Consider the following 21,318-nt stretch of genomic DNA (forward strand, 5'->3'; position numbering starts at 1 on the left):
TTTTGGGCGGGAACAGTAGTACAAGATGAAGTCGGTCGGTTTGGTTTCGGTATATTTTCGGTTAATTGCCCACTTTTCATGATAGCATCGTTTTAATGTTGCCAGATTCTGTGGCAGGTTGGAGGCAGTATTTTTCCCCCCACTCTCTCTTTTTTTTTTAATCATTTGCACCTGTTGTGTGTCGGATGCCATTTGTCACGGGCCATTGGCGTGCAGTTGAGACTGATTTAAAACTCAAAGTCATTGAGTGACGACGGACTCAGAGCCAAATGCCTCCAAACAACAGAATCAGCCACAGAGATCCTGTGGCTATTTACCGCACGCACGCACGCACGCACGCACGCACGCACGCACGCACGCACGCACGCACGCACGCACGCGCAACACAAACAAACACACAAGGTGACGGTCGTTTGACATTTGGAGTGACGTTGGTCACGGGGGGAGGGGGGGAGGGCAGTTTTCAGGGACCGCCCCCAGGCCGCCTCAGTCGGCCCAGTCTGTTCGGGCGTGGATTGGAACCAGCACCACAGTTGCGGTGACGATGCCATGGCTGTCCACCTGGACGTCCTTCTGTGGCCTGAGGGGACACATCGAGGCGACACATCGAACATGAACGAATGTCTCCAAACAAATATGCAAAAATAATGAGTGGCTCGAATTGGAGACCTCAACATAAAAAGACAACTAACTAATAATTATAACGAAAACAGTGCCTGCCGGCCATCTCCATCTCCAGGCCAAACTAAAGAAAACAGTGCCTGCCGGCCATCTCCAGGCCAAACTAAAGAAAACAGTGCCTGCCGGCCATCTCCAGGCCAAACTCCAGGCCATCTCCAGGCCATCTCCAGGCCATCTCCAGGCCAAACTAAAGAACTAAACAGTGCCTGCCGGCCATCTCCAGGCCAAACTAAAGAACTAAAACAGTGCCTGCCGGCCAACTCCAGGCCATCTCCAGGCCATCTCCAGGCCAACTCCAGGCCATCTCCAGGCCATCTCCAGGCCAACTCCAGGCCATCTCCAGGCCAACTCCAGGCCATCTCCAGGCCATCTCCAGGCCAACTCCAGGCCATCTCCAGGCCAAACTAAAGAACTAAAACAGTGCCTGCCGGCCAACTCCAGGCCATCTCCAGGCCAAACTAAAGTTCAACTGAAAAAGTTAACACGGCATGGTGTTGGGATTGATGTTGCTGGGTCTGCGTCTGCGTAATTATTGCGTATGCTTGCGTGCGTGCATGACACACAGTACACGCCTTTTCTGTCTGTCTGTCTGTCTGTCTGTCTGTCTGTCTGTCTGTCTGTCTGTCTGTCTGTCTGTCTGTCTGTCTGTCTGTCTGTCTGTCTGTCTCCGTCCGTCCGTCCGTCCGTCCGTCCGTTTCACAACATTTGAGTGTAAGGCCCTGTAGGTATCATTTGTTCCCCCCTCCATCTCACTGGCTCTCTCCCATGCAGAGAAACTGACGTGAAGATACTTGTTTCATCTGCGATCTGAGATAATTGATATTTTACCAGTGATAATGATTGCATGTGAGAGCCGAGTAGAGGGCTGGAAGGAGGCGTGTTTTGGGCATAGAGACATGCTTGTGGGAGTGTGTGTGTGTGTGTGTGTGTGTGTGTGTGCACATGCGTGCGCGTGTTTGCGCGTGCGTGCACAGTGTGTGCGTTAGTGTGTGCCGCTGGCCGTCAAAGACGACAGCACAATGTTCCACGGGAAAACGAAGAGGAGAAAAAAAAAAGAGAAATAGGTAGGCACGGCGTGCGGCCGTTGTCATGGTAACTGTGCCCGTTTTGTCTCCTAGTCGATGGAGGAGTTTGTTTTGCACGGTTTTCCATTACACTCCTATCTTTGTTCGCTTCTGGTCATGGTGAGCAAACACTGTAGCGCCGCGCTATGAGCTATGAGCTATTTTTTTTTAATCGTGAAAAATGTGTAATATGTGTAATATATATTATTACAGAGTGAACATTTTAACTCAAATCTTTGCTTCTAAGGGAGGTCCCTGGAACAACATATTTTCAGATGGAGGTCGGTGGCCAATTACATATAATTTTTGACATGAAATATTGAGCACCTCTGACATAGAAACATATAGGTATTTCAGAAAACTGTCAGTATTTTGAAGATTTTTTTTTAATTTCGACGTCAGGCCTAAATGGGTTAACCCATTTTGGACGGGAACCCCTTTTGGTGTTAGCAATATGTTATGCTTTAGCTAGAGACAGAAATCTCGTAAACGAAATGTTGATCGCCTCATATAAATATAGTGTTTGAAAAATATACCGGCCGCTTCACTCATATGGATATGAAGAATCAACTGACTGAGAGAAAACGCTATTGTTACTGCTGCTGAATTAGTTAGATTTTCGCTAGAAACAGACTGTATCAAATATGAGTGACTGACTGTCGCAAACGATACAGAGACACCTCCCTGACAATAACCCAGAGACAGCTTGTTTATTTTTGGACCACAGCGCTTATATGAAACGATTTTAAGATGAGCCCAATGTTATTCTCCATAGAGAAATGACTTCCGTGAACCAGGGGGGAATCGAGGGGATGAGCGAGTTATACGTCAGGACTTCGGCGCTCTATAGGGGTTTCAATTTGGCCATCCTTGACATATGAAATGTATGAGAACCGCTGGTGTGAAGGGACACTATACGTGAGGTCTTTGAGATCACTTGTTGCACATTGGCGAGCTAGCCTGTAGATAGAAGTCGTAGATACGGAGGAGGACACGTGTCCTGCACGTGTCCTCCTCCGTATCTACCACTTCTATCTATAGACTGGCATATATTTTTAAAATGTGGGCTCCACGGGCTAATAAATGTCAATTTGGGGGTCCTTGACATGAAAAAGTTTGGGAACCACTGCTCTATTGTGCAAGCACACACACACGCACTCGCACACACGCACACACACGCACGCATGTGCGCGCAGACACTCACGTCCGTGGCCTGGAGGTAGGAGGATGTGAATGGAGGCTCCTTCGTCATTAGGCAGGGGACAGACAGTCACACAAGATGGAGGAGGACACTAGCTGTCTGGCGCCTTGGACTTACCCACACAGTTGCCATGTCCGCTTAGTATAAGCAATTTAGACCTGAGGCCGATTCTAAAAAACATGTCTTCTAAATCTATATGTTTCTATGTCAGTGGTTCTCAAGGTATTTCATGTCAAGGACCCCCAGAATTATATGTATTTGGCCTCCGACCCCCATCTGAAAATATGGGGGAAGCAAAGATTTTAGTTAAAAACGTTTGCTGAGTCTGAATGAATATATTCAAAGATTTTCATGATTTAAAAAAAATAGCAGTATCTGCTATTTTTCAATAACTAAAGTATATAACATGATGCTTAAAACACCAAAAGGGGTTCCCGTTCAGAATGGGATAAGCCACTTTGGGCTTGTTTATTGGTAGTTGCGTTGTTTGTTTTTTTGCGGCAGCCTTCAAATAGCCGATGTGTGTGTGTGTGTGTGTGTGTGTGTGTGTGTGTGTGTGTGTGTGTGTGTGTGTGTGTGTATGTATGTATGTATGTATGTATGTATGTATGTATGTCCGTACGTACTGATTTCTCTCACAAAAGCTGGCAACACTGCATATACCCAACACTCATAGTGCATCTGTCTCTCGCACGCACGCACGCACGCACGCACGCACGCACGCACGCACGCACGCACGCACGCACGCACGCACGCACGCACGCACGCACATTAAGAACATGCCTGGTGTGTCTACGTCGGACTACAGGTTTTTGCAACTTTATTAGCGTACGTGTCACACTACATGCCCGACTAGCAACATCCATGACGACGTCATCACAGGCAGTGGAAGAGGTACTGACTCTTTAATAGTACTTTTTACTTAAATAAAAGTAGCAATAAAATATATTTTTACAAGTAAAAGATATATATATATTTTGTTTTACTTATTAACCCATTTAGGCCTGACGTCGAAATTTAAAAGTCTTTTAAATCCTGACAGTTTTCTGAAATACCTATGATTCTTGTGTTCAATATTTCATGTCAAGGACACCCAGAATTATGTGTATTTGGCCGCCGACCCCAATTTGAAAATATGTTGTTCCAGGAACCTCCCCAGAAGCAAAGATTTGAGTTGAAACGTTCGCCCTGAAAGAATATATATATTCAAAGATTTGCACTACATTTTCACGATTTTTCAAAAATAGCAGACCTACAAGCTCGTAGCTATGAGCTTGTAGATCTGCTATTTTTCAATGCTTGAGTAAATGTAATGTAGTAAATTGAGTAAATGTACTCGGTTACTTCCCAGCACTGATCAGAGGTTAACGCATTTAGACCTGAGAAAAGATTCTACAAAATGTCTTCTAAATCCTGACAGTTTTCTGGAAAAACCCTACGTTTCTATGTCGTTCTCAAACATTTTCATATCAAGGACCCCCAAAATTATATGTAATCGGCCGCCGACCCCCATCTGAAAATATGTTGTTCCAGGGATGCCCCCCCCCCCCCCCCCCCTAGAAGCAAAGATATGAGTTAAAAACGTTCGCTCAGACAGGATATATATAAAAAGATTTGCGCCACATGTTCACAATTCTTCTCAAAAATAGCAGATCTACAAGTTCATAGTGCGGCACTCGGTGCCGCGCTATGAGCTTGTAGATCTGCTATTTTTCAACATCTAAAAAAGCACAACACATAATGCTTTAAAACAACTAAAAGGGGGTTCCCGCCCAGAATGGTTTAATGAAGAGCCTGCGACCGCGGCGCTGACAGGCCCAGTCATCTGCAGAACATGTCGCCGTGCAGGCCCGGCGAGAGGCTAGGCGGATGATGTCAGTTCCCCCTCTCTATCGAGTTATCGGCCTGATTGAGTGTAATTGAGCGCTGCATTGGAGTGTGGCAGGGCAGACGGTTCTGGTCCCCACAGACATGCATGGGGCGGGGGGAGGGGGGGTAGGGGGCGGATAGGGGGTTAGGAGTGTTCAGGAACCAGGAAATGCAGCCACGGCACTGAGGGGGGTTAGGGTTAGTGATGTGTGTGATGATGATGGGGGTTGTGATTTCGGTCGACCGCACGTCCCTTAAGAGATCTCCACCTAACTAAGGGTGGTGATGAGTGCGTGTTTCCGTTGAGTCGTGCATAAGCGCGGAGAACATTAACCACCAGGCACGTATATCACACGACGAACAGCAAGCTCCGAAGTTCAACAACACACACACACAAAGAATATACATTATGCGCCGGTATAGAGGGTATGCGCATGCTTAAAGTGAATGGCAAATCGAGTGGCAAAGCAACATGCAAAGTGAGTTTAACATTGTTTAACATTGTTTAATGCAATCAGATATGACTTTTCTGTGTGGATGTATGGGATGTCAAGGCCAGAAAGTAGTTTTTTGCCACTCAGTAGGCGTTCCTGCATAACTTCCTGGTTTGATGATGATGTCACGCGCATACCCTCTATTGGACATGTACACTACGTGCCCACAGAAGATATATGAGACAAGAACAGAATTGATAGGAATAGAACATGCATGTCGTATCATTGTCTCTGATAAAGTGTTGATGGTCATTGCATCACGATTCACGAGTATCAAATATGCTTGCGAGGGATTCACCCCACGTGATGTGTGTAGTTCAGTTTCAGTTCAGTTTATTTTATTTATAGTACAAAATCACCCCAAGGGGTCTCTGTGCACTTTAAATAGGTGTACTGGGTCAAGCAGATAAAGGTCATGAATCATGACCGCCGGGGCGCCCGCTGGCCTAGCGGTCCAGACGCATGGCTCTGGCCTGACAGCGCGTTGCGGGTTCGAGTCCCGTTCATGATGACCTTTTGCTGCATAATAATAATAATATTAACTTTATTTATATAGTCCCTTTCTAGGCATGAGCCACAAAGTGCTGCACAGGAATAACAAGAAAATTCACAAATACCCAAACATTAAACAAATCAAGATAACACAAGATCAGTAAAAGGCATGGAAAAACAAAACGTTATTTATAGGAATGCTTTTTGAAACAAATGGGTTTTTAATAGGGATTTAAAACGTGTGAGGGAGTCAGTGAGGCGAATTAATTCTGGAAGCTCATTCCAGAGCTTTGGTGCTCGGATGGCGAAGGCCCGATCACCCTTTGTGACGTAGTTCGCGGAACGGATTTTTACATGCCTCTCTCCTTCTCTCCCTCCCTCTATCCTGCCATTAGAATTAGTTGTTTACTAACGGGGGTCATTGATACAAAATGTCACCTTGCTATTGGGAAAGGTTCAGTCTTCTAATCGCCTTCGTGGCTTCTGAAAAGCACCGTATATGCTTCGATAATCTTTCTTCCACGTTGGAGACATTTTGCATAGCACCAAGCTACTCTCTCCTTTCATGGGACGACACCTCAATGGACACAAGGAATTTAAACTGTTGATTGTAGTAAAATCACACCTGTGTGAACTGAGTGGTGCAACTCCGTGTGGGGGTCCCTGGTGGGTCCCCGGAACTAAAAGACCCACAGGAACGTGCCCAGGGTGCCAGCCCGGTTCCGGCGAGCCGCCCCGTGTCCGAAACGGTCGAGAAATGACAGAGTTACTGTGTGGGGGAATTAGCATTTAGCAGACACCTCTCTCTCTCTCTCTCTCTCTCTCTCTCTCTGTAATTAGCAGGCAACAGTGCAACACTATCTCTCTCTCTCTCTCTGTTTCTAGCACAACAGCGCCACTTTTGCCCCTACTGGTACTCTAAACATAGGGACGGACACGGACAGGTACGTGGACATAGGGACATTGCTGTTCCTTGGAGTTACCAACACAGAGATTTGTGGAGAATTAAGACAGAACGAGTAGTCCTGTACCTGCTTGTAGACCTTCTCGCAATTTGGTGTTGGGGGAATTTCTCACTTGAACTGAGTCAATGGGTCCCTAGACATGAAAAATCAACGAGGTGCTCGTCCGCCATAGTGCCATGAATGGCGCAATGGCCACATAAAATATGGCCGCCATCGGCTATGATGAAAATACAACTTCTTTGTTTCTGGGTGTATTTGCACATGTAATACCTCCATCCTGACTAATTCAGGTATGTGGAATTCATTTCTGATAGTATTTTAACCATTGTGGGTGATATTGACCTTGAAAGGTCATGGTCAAGGTCATTTTGCCATTCCGAAGACCTTGGCCATAACCTGGCCATTGTTAGGAGTAAGAACAGGTGCAATAAGTCTAATGCAACTAATTCATTTCTGATACTATTTTGACCATTAAGGATCATCTTGTCATTGAGATATCAATATAAATGTTTTTATTCAATAATTCAATTTCCGATTTTTGTCATTACTGTCACTTTTATTGTATTTTTTCCACAATTTGTTTTATTTATAACAAGACATGAACCTAAAAATATAACAATTATAAATGTCCCCCATAAAATCTAAACAAAAAAAAACAGTGCACCATTGTGTGCATGCAAGTTAGTGTGATGGGTTTTTACTTATTACATGAGGGGTTTTCCATGGAAAAATATTATGCATGGAACTCCATCAGCACAGCAGCCACATCGTCAAGTGTCACTTCCCTGCACACTTGCATACTGTGAGCAAACTGGGTGGTAAGGGCTTCAGACATTTTGATGGCAGGAGTGTACCAAAGTGCTCCTCCCATCCATGTTCCATTGGCTCTAGTCTTGACTTGGGTTCCTTTGCTGTCTCAAGCAGGTGGCAAGCCCTATGCACCAGAAAGCACCTCGTTGGATGTGACCTCTGATCACACTACTTGTGGGAGGGAGAGCATCAATTTCAGCACTGGCACTGGTATAGCTTTCCACCCTGAGGTCATCAAATGTCTCAGCAGTTGTACTTGACCTGGCCCCCGTCCAGACACGCACCAAGTACTTCTCTGCCAACGCTGCATCTTGTTCTGTAAAGGTGTCAGTTAGTTAAATATTTTACTGGGTCAGAAGCCATAGCTGCATGTTTGGTCCCCACCTTGCTCATGCAGTCTTCTCCAGTCAGGATATGTGCCTTGATCACTGTCTTTGCTAGTGGTGGTCCAAGACGAGAGACTGCTTGATGCAGTGGAAGCATGCACAGCTTCTCACCAGTGCAATACTGCTGCCAGATCTCCTTCAACCCCAGTGATTGGACGTATGGGGTGTAGTGTAGCAGTAACAGGTGTCTGTATGACAACTCTCTTGCTCTGCTTCACTCGAACAGCCCACTCCACATGCACCACCAATCTGGTGTCAGCCTCCTCAATCCAGTTCAAGAGGTCTGGGAACTCTTGCTGGGAGCACCTCATCATCACAGACAACAAAGCTGACAATGATGGTAGCATTACCAAATTTGCCATAGACTTGATGGCACACCATATCCCGAACTAGCAGCTGGAGATTCCGTTTGTTTTCCTCAGACACCCAGAATTTGTCAAGTTGCTGAGGGATAGTCTCTGTTCATGCCAACAATGTCGATTCCTGTTCTTGAATCTGTGCCGCCGCATGCGCACCCCTTCCTTTAGAGACATCTCAATGTAAGAATCGAGTATGATATGGATGAACTCTGGGATGATGTTGACCTGATGATGGTATTGAAGACAGCACCTAAAGTAGGGAATTGTGCTAGTGGCATCTGCTGCATTTTCGCCATGAAGTCTACTACAACATGAGTGGCAAGAGTAGACTTTGGACTCCATTGGGTGAGGTCAAGTTCAGGCTCAATCTCACTGGCAGGTTTTGACTTGTATTTGGACGAAACTAACTTCTACTCCTTCAGAATAGTTGTTGGTGTCTTCTGTGGTTGCTCGTTGAAATGAAGTATCTTCCGCTTTGGTATGGTTGTGCTCAATGTCTTGGTCTTCCCAACTAACATTTCCTGTCTGTATGAGCAGTACACACGCTCCCCATTTTTAGACAGTTTAGCAAGCGTGCAGCGATCCCTTGGTCAACAGCCTGCTTTGTGAGCAGATTGTGCAGTGTCACAGGCACATTGACCGCTATCGAGTATGGATTCTGACGCTCTAGCACAATGTCCATCAGCTTCGCCACATTACGATTGAATGTAAGGCTCGCTCAGTGCATGTGGGAGATGGCATTCTGTGTCTTTCATGGTGTGGTTGTTGATGAGAATGTTGGGGACATTGGTGATTGACCCAATCTTGTGGAACAAGAAATTCTGCCACAGAATTTGCATTGTGTGTGGCTCCTACTACATAGTGACCAGCTGGACCCTTTGACACTCACTGAATGGTCTGCTCAACCTTCATGTCACCTCCTACAGCGCAGAACCAGCCTGGGTGATCCTGAACAACTCAATGGCCTACAGAGAAGCGCCTGTAGAGCTCAGGATGTGTGAACTCTAGAACCTTTATTTGTTCAAGATACTTTATGCAGTCACATTCTGCAAAGATTGGCATAGAGTCGTTGATAGTAGCCACATGTAGATTTCAGTTTCCATCTCTTTTGGAGACTACAGCATTCTTGATGATCTTGATGATCCAGCCAAACTCCAAAGAATTGGCATGCCGATGTGGCTGCCGTGCTGCTGGAGTCTCATGCATGTAAAACCCATCACACTAACTGGCATGCACACAATTGTGCACTTTGAGTAAAAGTGTTATTTCATTTTGTGTTATGCATACTTATATTCTAATTAAAGCACTCAATTCAAATAAAAGTTAAAGAGGGACATTTAGAATTGTTATATTTGTATGTTCATGTATTTTGATATAATAAATAAGACAAATGATTACGAGAAATACAATAAAAGTGAAAGTAAAGACAAAAATCGTAATTTAGTTATTGAATAAAAAGATTTATATTGATACCTCAATGATAAGATGATCCTTAATGGTCAAAACAATATCAGAAATGAATTATAAATGTCAGAATTAGTTGAAATAGACTTATTGCACTTATTTTTACTCCTAACAATGGCCAATGTCTTTGGAATAGCTAAATGACCTTGACCATGACCTTTCAAGGTCAATATCACCCACAATGATTAAAATAGTATCAGAAATGAATTCCACATGCCTCAATTAGTCAGGATGGAGGTATTACATGTGCAAATACACCCAGAAACAAAAAAGTTGTATTTTCATCATAGCCGATGGCGGCCATATTTGATGTGGCCATTGCGCCATTCGTGGCACTATGGCGGACGAGCACCTCGTTGATTTTTCATGTCTAGGGACCCATTGACTCAGTTCAAGTGAGAAATTCCCCCAACACCAAATTGCGAGAAGGTCTACAGGCAGGTACAGGACTAGAGACCTGAGCTGTGAATGTTCTGCAACTGTGGCATGCTCATAAGCTCCAACTCAGGAGCTCATTCTGTTGTCGAATGGAATTGGCATTGCAGGGTGGTTTGAGGAGGCATTGCAGGGTGGTTTGAGGAGGCATTGCAGGGTGGTTTGAGGAGGCATTGCAGGGTGGTTTGAGGAGGCGCTTTCCGTTGTCCTAAATATGTGTGTGCAACAGGGACGTGGTGGGCCCATAATTCAGCCCGGGAAGTGGAGTTGCGGAGGCCCTCTAGGCGCTCGACCAAAGGCCGCGCGCCTATTTTATTAATACAAAAACGGCTGGCCCAGACCGGCCTGGACTGGACCGGCCGTTCGGGAGTTGTCCCGAATTTCCCAATGGCCAGCACGTCTCTGGTGTGCAATATAATGAATTGCATTTTTATAGCGCTTTTCCAAGTGCTCAAATCGCTTTACAATGGTTCATTCATTCATACTTTTCCAAGTGCTCAAAGCGCTTTACAATGGTTCATTCATTCATACTTTTCCAAGTGCTCAAAGCGCTTTACAATGGTTCATTCATTCATACTTTTCCAAGTGCTCAAAGCGCTTTACAATGGTTCATTCATTCATACATTGGGAGGTGAAGCGGCGAACAGTCGACGCCAGCGTCCTCACTTCCCACATTCACACACCAATGGTGGCGAGCTCACACCGACCGACTCATTGGAGGCAATGTAGGGTTCAGTGTCTTGCCCAAGGACACTTCGACATGTGGACAGGAGGAGCCGGGATTCGAACCGCCGACCCAGGGATCAATGGACGACCTGCTCTACCTCCTGAGCCACAGCCGCCCAATATAGCAAATACAGGGAAAGCGTATCAACACGCCTACAGACACACCTCCACCCGCAAATACAGGTGTCGGCATAATGTATAGGTGGAGCCTGCAGAACCATTGCAGCTCAAGAAACCACCACTCCTGAATGAAGTGTATGGTGCTGGGAGTCTGGTGCAACGCACAGGTCCTCGCTGTACTCCTGGTGAGAGCAGGAGTGGACCTGGTGAGACGTACAGTAGGAGGGGAGTCAACCCACAGAGCCTATAGTCCCTCCACATGCCAGAATTGTATAACTCCCAGTCCCGGCAGAGTAGTTCCGGAGTGGATCAAACGGATTGTGTGGCGGCCCTAGTCTTTCACTAGTGGGTCTGATCGAGGGTAGCTACTGGGACGTAAGTCGGGACTTGATCCCCCCGGCTGGGTCACCTACAGAGTAAGGGGTATGATGTTCGCGAGACCCGAAACCCAGATGACCTTGGGATAGATCACTGAGGATACGTCCCATGGTGCATCCAAGCGATGTATTTTCATTTGTTCTATAGTGTGGCCGTAGTACAGTATGCCATTTATGGATATAGTGGAAGCTCCTATAAATGCGTAATTCTCTGATATGTTAAAGCCCTAAATGCCACATCCCCTCACATCAGTGTCCTTGTCCTACTGACAAGTAACATGGAAGCGTCTGAATTAGTACATCCAAGTTCTCAATTATTCACGTTTTATGGAGAGTGACTCATATAGGTGGCTAATGTGGAATTTCTCTATCGTCCGTGCATTGACGACATGCAGGCAAAGAAAACAGAACAGTTTTCTTATGATCTACTTATATGCTTTACAAATGTGACCAGATTTGACTGAGAGCCTGCCATCGCGCAAGCTCCAGCTTTTCACCAGAGGAGAACAACTTTTTTTCCAAAATGAGTTTAATAGCCCAGGCATGACTGAGACATGAGAATGTCTGAAATAAATGTCAGAGCTGAAATCGACATGTAAATATGAAATAAATGCTAAAACATGTAGCTAGGTGTACTAGACCTGTACGTGCCCGTACTTGAGAACGATGCAACTTGGGAACCTAATAATACCCGTTGTCAACTTGTCATGATTAGGCCCACTGGCAGAGCCTGACCAGAGCCTTTTGTGGTGGTTCTGGAGAACCGTGGGTCCGACCGACTCGAGTCCGGGCACTGCACTCCCTGCGGGGGTGTGGAACGCGTCTGTCGAATATGAAGTCGGTGGGGCGGTTGTCGAGTTATACGTGCATTACAACCGTACACACATGCACGCACGCACGCACGCACGCACGCACGCACGCAGAGACGTTGCGCATTTATAGTAGGATGTTGCAAACACAAATGCAGTGAAAGTGGCAGGGTACTCATTCGGGAGGTATTCTCCTCCCGAATGAGTACCCTGGCATTGCGTCACAGCACTGGCGGAACTACTTTGGGCCGGGCCGGGGGGAAGACCGCACGACCGGGCCTCGCCGAACCTGACTCCCAACAACAACCCCACCCCCCCCCATATTTACGCAAACAGGTGCTGAGATTGAGCAGGCGTGCATGCACGAGAGAGGAGTTATGTGTGTGAGGAGCTGATCACAGTCACAGATAGAGGAAAAGTGGTATATTTGGCCTATTATTTATGCTATATATTATTGACCGCGTCTGTGTCACAGTCTCACAGTCACAGACATTGCGCAGCAGTGCGCACACATGCTAGAGAGAGAGAGAGAGAGAGAGAGAGAGAGACAGAGAGAGAGGGAGAGAGAGAGAGAGACAGAGAGAGAGACAGAGAGAGAGAGACAGAGAGAGAGAGAGAGAGAGACAGACAGACAGACAGAGAGAGAGACACACAGAGAGAGAGAGAGAGGTGCTGCGTGTTAAAAAATAAATAGGCTACTCATCTTTGTGTTCTGTTTCACCTTATTTCTGAGTGACGCACACAGGGAAAAGCAACAAGGGGTTTAGAAGCGAAAAAGTCCGTTGTGGAGAAAAGGAACTCCACACATATGCACTCCTCACAGAGTGATTAGCCTACTAATGAGTGACAGGTGCTGCCACTTTTGGAGCGTGGCTGAGGATGTCTGTTGGAGAGAGTGTGAGTGAGACAGACTCCACGGTGCTTGTACAGTCCAGGCAGCGCAGTACATTCTCATCAGACATGATATTTTGCTAAAGTGTAGGCTATTATAGGCTATAGCTATAAGCTCTGTATCTGGTTAATTGCGGGAGGATGCGGGATTCGCGGGGCCCGCTGGTTTTATCTCTCGTGACTCGTGAGTGACTGTGTAAAAAATCGTCCATCGATCATCTGACAGCCCGGGCCCCCAGGAGGTCCGGGCCGGGGGGAGACCACACCCCCATATCCCCCCCCCCCCCCCCCCCCCCCCCGGTAGTTCCGCCCCTGCGTCACAGCGATGTCACAGCGACACAGAGTCACATGCAGCGACTGCTGGGAAGAAGGGTGCGTGTGTGCGTGCGTGCGTGCGTGCGTGCGTGCGTGCGTGCGTGCGGCCATGCATACCTTTAGTACAGTGTGTGTGTGTGATCATGCGCAGGCGCGACAGAACATGAAGAATGTATATTTGGATGACCCGTCTTCATTTTTCATCAGATGGTAGTTGTTACAGGTCTCCCTCCTGCACTACAATATTGTTGCGCTATACCTGGGGTTCTCAACCCGTGGGTCGCGACCCCTCGGGGGGTCGCCAAATTATTTTGGGGGGGTCCCCAAATTATTTAAAAAATAAATAAAACCCCCTTTTTTTTTTTTTTGCAACTGAATGGCTGGAAAGTGGAAATGAAGAGTTTACATGTAGTACACATAGTACATGCATACACCTTCCCTAATGATTATATCTGGTTTCAGTATTTATTTATGGTGTATTGTCTCTATTATTAAGGTTATTGTAGCAGTCTATCTATCTATCTATATTGGGGGTCGGGAGGGGGCGGGGCGGGGGTCCCGAGACATTGCCAAAGCATTTCCGGGGGTCCCCGGCCAAAAACGTTGAGAACCCTGCGCTATACGACCGAAACTGTGCTCTGGTGGCACCAGTGTTGATTTTGTCGGCTAAAACTAGGACTAAAACTGGAGGCAGGCCAGGCGGGGAGGGTGATAATAGTCACTGCACGTAATCCTATACGGGCTGGGGGAGCGGCACCAGTCAGCAGGGAGTGTTGGGCTCGAGGAGTAAGATGAAGGCTCTACGTCCTCCCGGTGGGGGCTCCTCACTGGTAGGTGAGCCAGATGAAGGCTCTACGTCCTCCCGGTGGGGGCTCCTCACTGGTAGGTGAGCCAGTCGGATACAACAGCAGTGACAACACGGAAACATGTGTGGGGAGGAATCGATTGGCATAACAACTAAATTGGTTTGGAATAAAAAGGGTAAAACGCACAACAACAAAACAGAAAGAAAGAAAAAGATAGCACTGTGTGTGTGTGTGCGTGCGTGCGTGCGTGCGTGCGTGCGTGCGTGCGTGCGTGCGTGCGTGCGTGCGTGCCGGCAGCGTGCGTGCGTGCGTGCCGGCAGCGTGCGTGCGTGCCGGCAGCGTGCGTGCGTGCGTGCGTGCGTGTCGGCAGCGTGCGTGCGTGCGTGTCGGCAGCGTGCGTGCGTGCGTGTCTTAGAAATTAGGTTATCAGGCACAATAGGCAGTGTGGGTAACTGCACAGAATGTCAATTTTATGCAGGGATTGTAAATGAAAGGTTTAGGGTCTTATTGGTTGCTCAACTAGTTTGCATAATCCCACACAATCCCCCATCTGCTTCTATCCAAGGAAGCACAAAAGGCACATAGAAACAAAACAGAAAACAAGCAAGACTAAAGGTCTCCACACACCGGGCGCCAATCGGATGCGAATTCGGATTTTTAGCAGCGTTTCTCCATCGGTTTTCTTAAAAACGCGGCCAGTGTGCAACCACCTTTAGGCCTTGTTTTGGTGCTGGCGTGAGGCGCCTGTGGCGTCGCAGTGAATTGTACAGAAGTTGTTCTAATTAGTTGTCGCGCTAAACTGTTGCTCTAACCCATTTTGTCCTGAGGACGATTCTAAAAAAAATGTTTTCTAATTACGGACAGTTTTCAGAAAAAACTATGTTTCTATGTCAGTGGTTCTTATACATTTTCATGTCAAGGACTCCAAAAATGATATGTAATTGGCCGCCGACCCCCATCTGAAAATACATTGTTCCAGGGACCCCCACCCCATGCAGAACCAAAGATTTGAGTTAAAATCGTTCGCTCTGAAATAATATATATCCAAAGATTTGCGCCACATTTTCACGATTTTTCAGCTCATAGCTCGGCACCGAGTGCCGAGCTATGAGCTTGTAGATCTGCTATTTTTCAATAGCTAAAGTATAACATAATGCTTAAAACACCAAATGGGGTTCCCGCCAAAAATGGGCTAAACTGCCACTGTGTGGATCCAAAGTTGTTTGACCATTTTTGAGTATGAGAATTGCAAAGTTGTTTGTAGGCTGGAATGTCGGCCTGTCGTGGAGCTGATAACTGTTGTCTAATTGCAATCCCTAAAGAAATGGGGGAAAACGTGACTCAACAGCCGCAACAGCCTAAGCCTGCAAAATCTTACAAAGCTTTTTGTGGCGTACGTGTGTACAACAAAGCTTTGCCTGTTGACAGGGAACACAATGAAATACAAGCAATCATGTGCTTCCAAATTAGAGCCTCCTTGTGTTGCCTGCAAGCCACTGATTGTATATTTATCATTGAACATGTATTGATTGGCATATACTGTATATACCGCACATCTACAATAGTTCAGTTCAGTTCAGTTCAGTTTTACTTTCGGAATATTGGCCATATTGAGTGTCTGTCTCTTACTAGCCTCGGAAACCCAGACGTTTTTACTTCCAGGGAGAAAAATAAAGTCTGGGTCCGAGTCCACTTCAATTCGGCATAGAGTAGCGCAAACATCTCTCACTCTCTGCTGATTTCTGATCGTCCGCACCTTTGTTAAATTGACACACACACGCACACATGTACACACACACACACTCCTCTCTCTCTCTCTGTCGCTCTAAGTAATTAGTCTCATGTCACGAAGCTGCGCATAGTTTCTCCCGGCGGATCCTGCCGGGAGCTGACTATGCCATACAAAGCATAGGTGAGTTCCAGGCTATTCTCTTACAAGCTTGTCCAAAATGTCTGAAAAAGGGCTAGGATGGAGAAGCCATAGGCCTGACTCACACCTTCCCAACAGATTGATGTATAGCTGATGCATGAGACTTATTGACTGATGCAAGCTCACAATGCATTTCCAATGGGAGTCACATGGTTTGACACAACATGTGTGTTGTATGAGGGGGAGGGGGGCAGTCGAAACACAGCCGAAAGCCGTACAACACAAATGTTGTGTCAAACCATGTGACTTCCATTGGAAATGCATTGGGGCAAGATGTAAACAAACCCTTTCTTTACATCTAGCATGCATCAATGTTGTATGCTAGATGGAAAGGTGTGAGTCAGTCCATAGGCTTGTCGGCCCTACCCCTGGAGTCCATTTACTGCCTTCATTTTATAGGTAAACGTATAGACCAATTATTTGTTTACAAACATTGGGACTAGGTGCACGGGTGACTGTTTCATGTAATCAATTCCCAACAGATCTCAAAACCTGTTGTTTTGGGGAGCGCTGGTTTCAGTCCATTCAACCTCGTCTTGTGAGTTGGCTAGTGAGATGCACCCTAGGAGACATTTATACTTCAAAGCGCAACAGTGTTGCGCACAGAGAACAGCTGATATACACGCTCACATCACATCACAGATGCGACTGTTGTGAGCGTAGAGGTCTGCGTGCGCGACACCATCACGGGACGAAGCATAAATTATACTTGATGGGCTGCAGGTGTGCGTGCAGCCGTGGACAAACAGGCACTGCTGCTGAGCGCACCTCCCGTTCTTATGACAGCGCCTGGAGGTGTGGTTTTGAGGACAGCTGTTTTGAATTGCTATTATTGTTCAAACACAACGGAAACCAAGGACTATATATTTCAAGGGCGAGAGATCACAATACAAATCCTAATCATTCTTCCTCCACACTGGGAGAATAACCTAAAGGCACCTGCCTTTATGCGCTCGCATGCTGTTTCTTATCAGTGTGATGTCGTCTGTTAAGGCGTCTATACTTGATGTAAACAGATGTGCATCTGTTCACTTGCATACACGTATATTCCCCCCACACACACGCACGCACGCACGCACGCATGCACGCACGCACGCACACACACAGTGATTCTCTGGCCAATAGATGGACATTCTATTTGAACACATATATGGACAAACCCACGCCTTGACATGAACACAGAGAATACACACATTTTATCCATAGACCAAGTGTAGTGGAATGGAAAAAGTAATTAAACGCATATATTTTTCTGTTATCGTCTTGCTAAATTGCTAAAAGTATTGATAACATTGGATTATTTCCATTGCAAAACGATACGATACAAAGTCAAAGGATACGATGCGATATTTGCTGTTTCCATTTCGATATACTTATTAATTTTAATTTTCAATTAAAATCGATATTTCGATATAGTTACTATCGTTATACACCCCTAATATTTTGGTACATATAGACTATAGTAGTTCTTCCGCCAATGCTTATCATTGCAATGCACCTTGGCGGCAGCATGCATCCACCTGGCTTCACAGGAGCAGTGCATGTGTATTGTGTAGGCTGGCTGTTAGCCCAGCTTGCATTGAGAAGTGGGTGCATAATGTATTGGTGTGCTGCCTCCGCTGCTATCAGAGCTCGCGCTAATGGACCAGGCGAAGGTTTTTGTTTGTTTTGTTGTGAAAACCTTTTGAAGTGAGACTCCCTCACAATGAAATCCCAGGAGTACGGCGACTAAGAGTAGCCGTACTAGATCAGCTCAGCTGTCCAATGACTAAGTAAACACAACACAAACACCTCCGCAAAATACGGCCTAATAATGTCGGCTGTCCCCCACTGACCTTGACATATTCTGGAGGACATCTGTACATTCAGTACAGTCCGGTTATTATCCTAAATGGACTCTTGAGGGAACGCAGTGGTCTGAATCGTGCAGGGTTCTTTGTTGATAATGGAAGATCGTGTGTCTGTCTGTCTGTCTGTCTGTCTGTCTGTCTGTCTGTCTGTCTGTCTGTCTGTCTGTCTGTCTGTCTGTCTGTCTGTCTGTCTGTGCTAAGCTAAGTTACTTAGCATAGACAGTGATGTCTTGCATAACTATGCTTGCAATACAAGTTGTTGATCTATTGTACGTAATTGACAGTTGATTAAGACCTTGTTCAAGGCGGCCAAACAGACCTTTTGCTATAAGCTGAAATACCACATGGCATAAAATGCACGTGTTTCAAATGGCTGCGGTTCTTTCTTCCAGTATTTATTCAGCACCATGTAATAACGTAACTACATCATGTCACCCATTCCATCCCTCCTTCTGTCTCTTCCTGTAGACACTCTCTCAGTGCCTCGCTGGTCTCCACAGATTCCCAGAAGAGACCTGGGGAACTCAATAAAACACAGGTAGGCAACAACGTTGTACATTCATGTTTTCCCTATGAGTTGCGATGCAATCTGGGAACCCGTTGGCAAAACAAAGGAAAAACAGCGCCCTCTGTGAGTGAACAGTCTGTCTTGAGAGATTACCTTTGCGATGTGACATATTGAGAGCTCGTACATCTGCTATTTTTGAAGACATTGGGCAGTATTATGCGTGTCTTAAGTACCAGGTCTTATTACTTAACTTTAGACCTGGAGGCGTGATCAATGCCATTTGGCAATAAGACCTGGTACTTAAGACACGCATAATACTTCCCAATGGGGCTTAAAACGGGCACAGCAAAAACAAAATATATATCCACACAAAATACTAGACTTATGTATGAAATATTGAATCAAAGTCTCAAAGTAATTAAGTCTCTATGAATGTCTTGTAGAGCTGCAATTTGAGCTATTAACGTACAATGAAGTCTATTGTATTTTTGCCGAATGTTCACCCAAGAACGAATCAGGGCCCTATATAGCAGTGGTTCCCAAACTTTTTCATGTCAAGGACCCCCAAGTTGACACTAATTAACCCGCGGACCCCCATTTGAAAAGATATACCAGGGACCCTCATAAGAGAAGATTTGTATGTCTCTAGCAGTGATTTTCAACCCGTTTAATTTCAAGGACCCCCATGTTTGACATGCATTAGTCTACGGACCCCCATTTAATGGCATTTCTATCTCTGGGACCCCCAATTTATATTGTAAAATCAATGCTAATTTAACTCTGAGAGTGTACAAATGGAACCAAATGGACCCGTTAGGGTCCATTTGGTTCCATTTGTGCACTCTGAGTTACAGACCCATAAGGGTCCATTTGGTTCCAAATGATCATTTAGCTGGGTCCCCCCTGGAACTCCCTCAAGTACCCCTGGGGGTCCCCGGACCCCACTTTGGGAACCACTGCTCTATAGGGGTCATGTGATCTAAAAGAAAGAGATGTGGATCCTGTCAAACCACATTACTCACCTGCCATTAGCCGTCCAGCCCAGCTGCCGTTATCAAGGCGCTGTGTTGGTTAGATTAGGCCTAATAATCACGACCTGTCCGACCTCTCAGTCACTCCACGGCCTCTCAGTCACTCCATGGAGCTCCTAAAGGAGCGGATTGTTTTGCGAATATGACAGCTCCCATCTCTCTGACTGATTGGCTCTTTAGTCCATTTAAGACTGAACAAAATGTCTTCTAAATCATGACAGTTTTCTGAAAAACTGGTTCTCAAACATTTTCATGTCAAGGACCCCCAAAGATATATGTAATTGGCCGCCGACCCCCATCTGAAAATATGTTTTTCCAGGGACCCCCCCCCCCTTCCCCCAGAAGCAAAGGTATGAGTTAAAACGTTCACCGTGAAAGAATATATTCAAAGATTTGCGCCCACATTTTCACGATTTTTCAAAAATAGCAGACCTACATGCTCGTAGCGCGGCACTCGGTGCCGCGCTATGAGCTTGTAGATCTGCTATTTTTCAATAGCTAACGTATAACATAATACTATAAACACCAGAAGGGGTTCCCGCCCAACATGGGTTAGTGTATTGACGTATAGCTGCGTGGCCTCATGCCCCCGGACCTCAGCACTGAAGATGGAAAGCGAACAGCGCTTACACTGGGCACAGGGATATTGAATGAAAAACAACGGTATGGTTCACGTGGGTCAGCAGCTGAGGGGAATTGGAAGTGCCACACTTACTTTTTTTTCTCTCTCTGTCTCAGCTTTGTTGAGAGAATCAAAGAATGATAAAATGATGCAATGCAGCTAGAAAACCGTGATATATATATATTTTTTCTCTTTTCCATTTTTGTTTCAAATAGGCTTATAAGGAAAGAACAAGTCATAGTCGAGTGCACATTAGGTATTTTATTGAGAAATTGTACATCTTAAAACTTTGTGGAAAATGTAATCAAAATTTGTCACAAGACAAAAAAAAAGAATGATTATGACGAGAGTATCATTGTATAGTGGAAAGGATCCATGGTGACATTGAATTGATTGATTGATTGATTGATTGAGTCTAGTTTTTAATTGGTATATATTTAGTCTTTGTTTCAGTCATCATAGCTTATAGTTTTCATTTGGTTTCCATTTAGTTTTCGTCAGTGAAAAACGGTATAGTCGTAAATAAATGCTGCTGCTGCAGCTGCCGGAGTACAGTAGGTGGATGGATTTATGACCGCTCCATTCCGCTGTCTGTCGCTTGTTTCGGCAGCCGCCGTAACTGCGGTTTAACAGCCGCGGCGCTGCCGGGAGAAGGGCGCGGCAGCTGCCGGGGGAAACTGGCGGGATTATGACACTCGACTGCCGCTCACTTCCGTGGTTGCAGTGCGTTTGGTCCGACATGCGTGCTTGCGGTTATGCTTAGGGTGAGGGCTTGGGGTAGAGTGTTGGACTGATGCCGCCGAGAAATATGATGCCATGCGTTGCGTCGTTGCTTGCGGTTATGGTTAGGGTAAGGCCTCGATCACACCTAAAAAACATCTGTCTTGTCCGTGTCTTGTGTCTTGTCCGTGTTTAATGGCCGCCACAATGCATTTCCAATGGAAGTCACATGGTTTGACCAACCATTTTTGTTTGATGCGGGGGAGGGGGGGGGGCACAACACAGCCATCAAACAAAAATGTTTGGTCAAACCATGTGACTTCCATTGGAAATGCATTGGGGCGGCCATTAAACACGGACAAGACACAAGACAAATGTTGTATGCATGTTGCA

The 21,318-nt window shown here is 46.0% G+C and overlaps 1 protein-coding gene across 1 annotated transcript in view; it reads left to right on the forward strand.

The window, feature by feature from the left end:
- ksr2 (kinase suppressor of ras 2) overlaps positions 1–21,318 on the forward strand; it is a gene marked incomplete at both ends in the record, with an annotated part of 170,082 nt that overhangs the window by 111,418 nt on the left and 37,346 nt on the right. Inside the window, one exon of the mRNA XM_079517141.1 lies at positions 18,513–18,582. Within this exon, the coding sequence (XP_079373267.1) occupies positions 18,513–18,582 (70 nt within the window). The remainder of the gene's footprint in view (positions 1–18,512; positions 18,583–21,318) is intronic.

The sequence above is a fragment of the Electrona antarctica genome (genome assembly GCF_951216825.1).
Source record: "Electrona antarctica genome assembly, chromosome: 12".
Classification (NCBI taxonomy): Eukaryota; Metazoa; Chordata; class Actinopteri; order Myctophiformes; family Myctophidae; genus Electrona; species Electrona antarctica.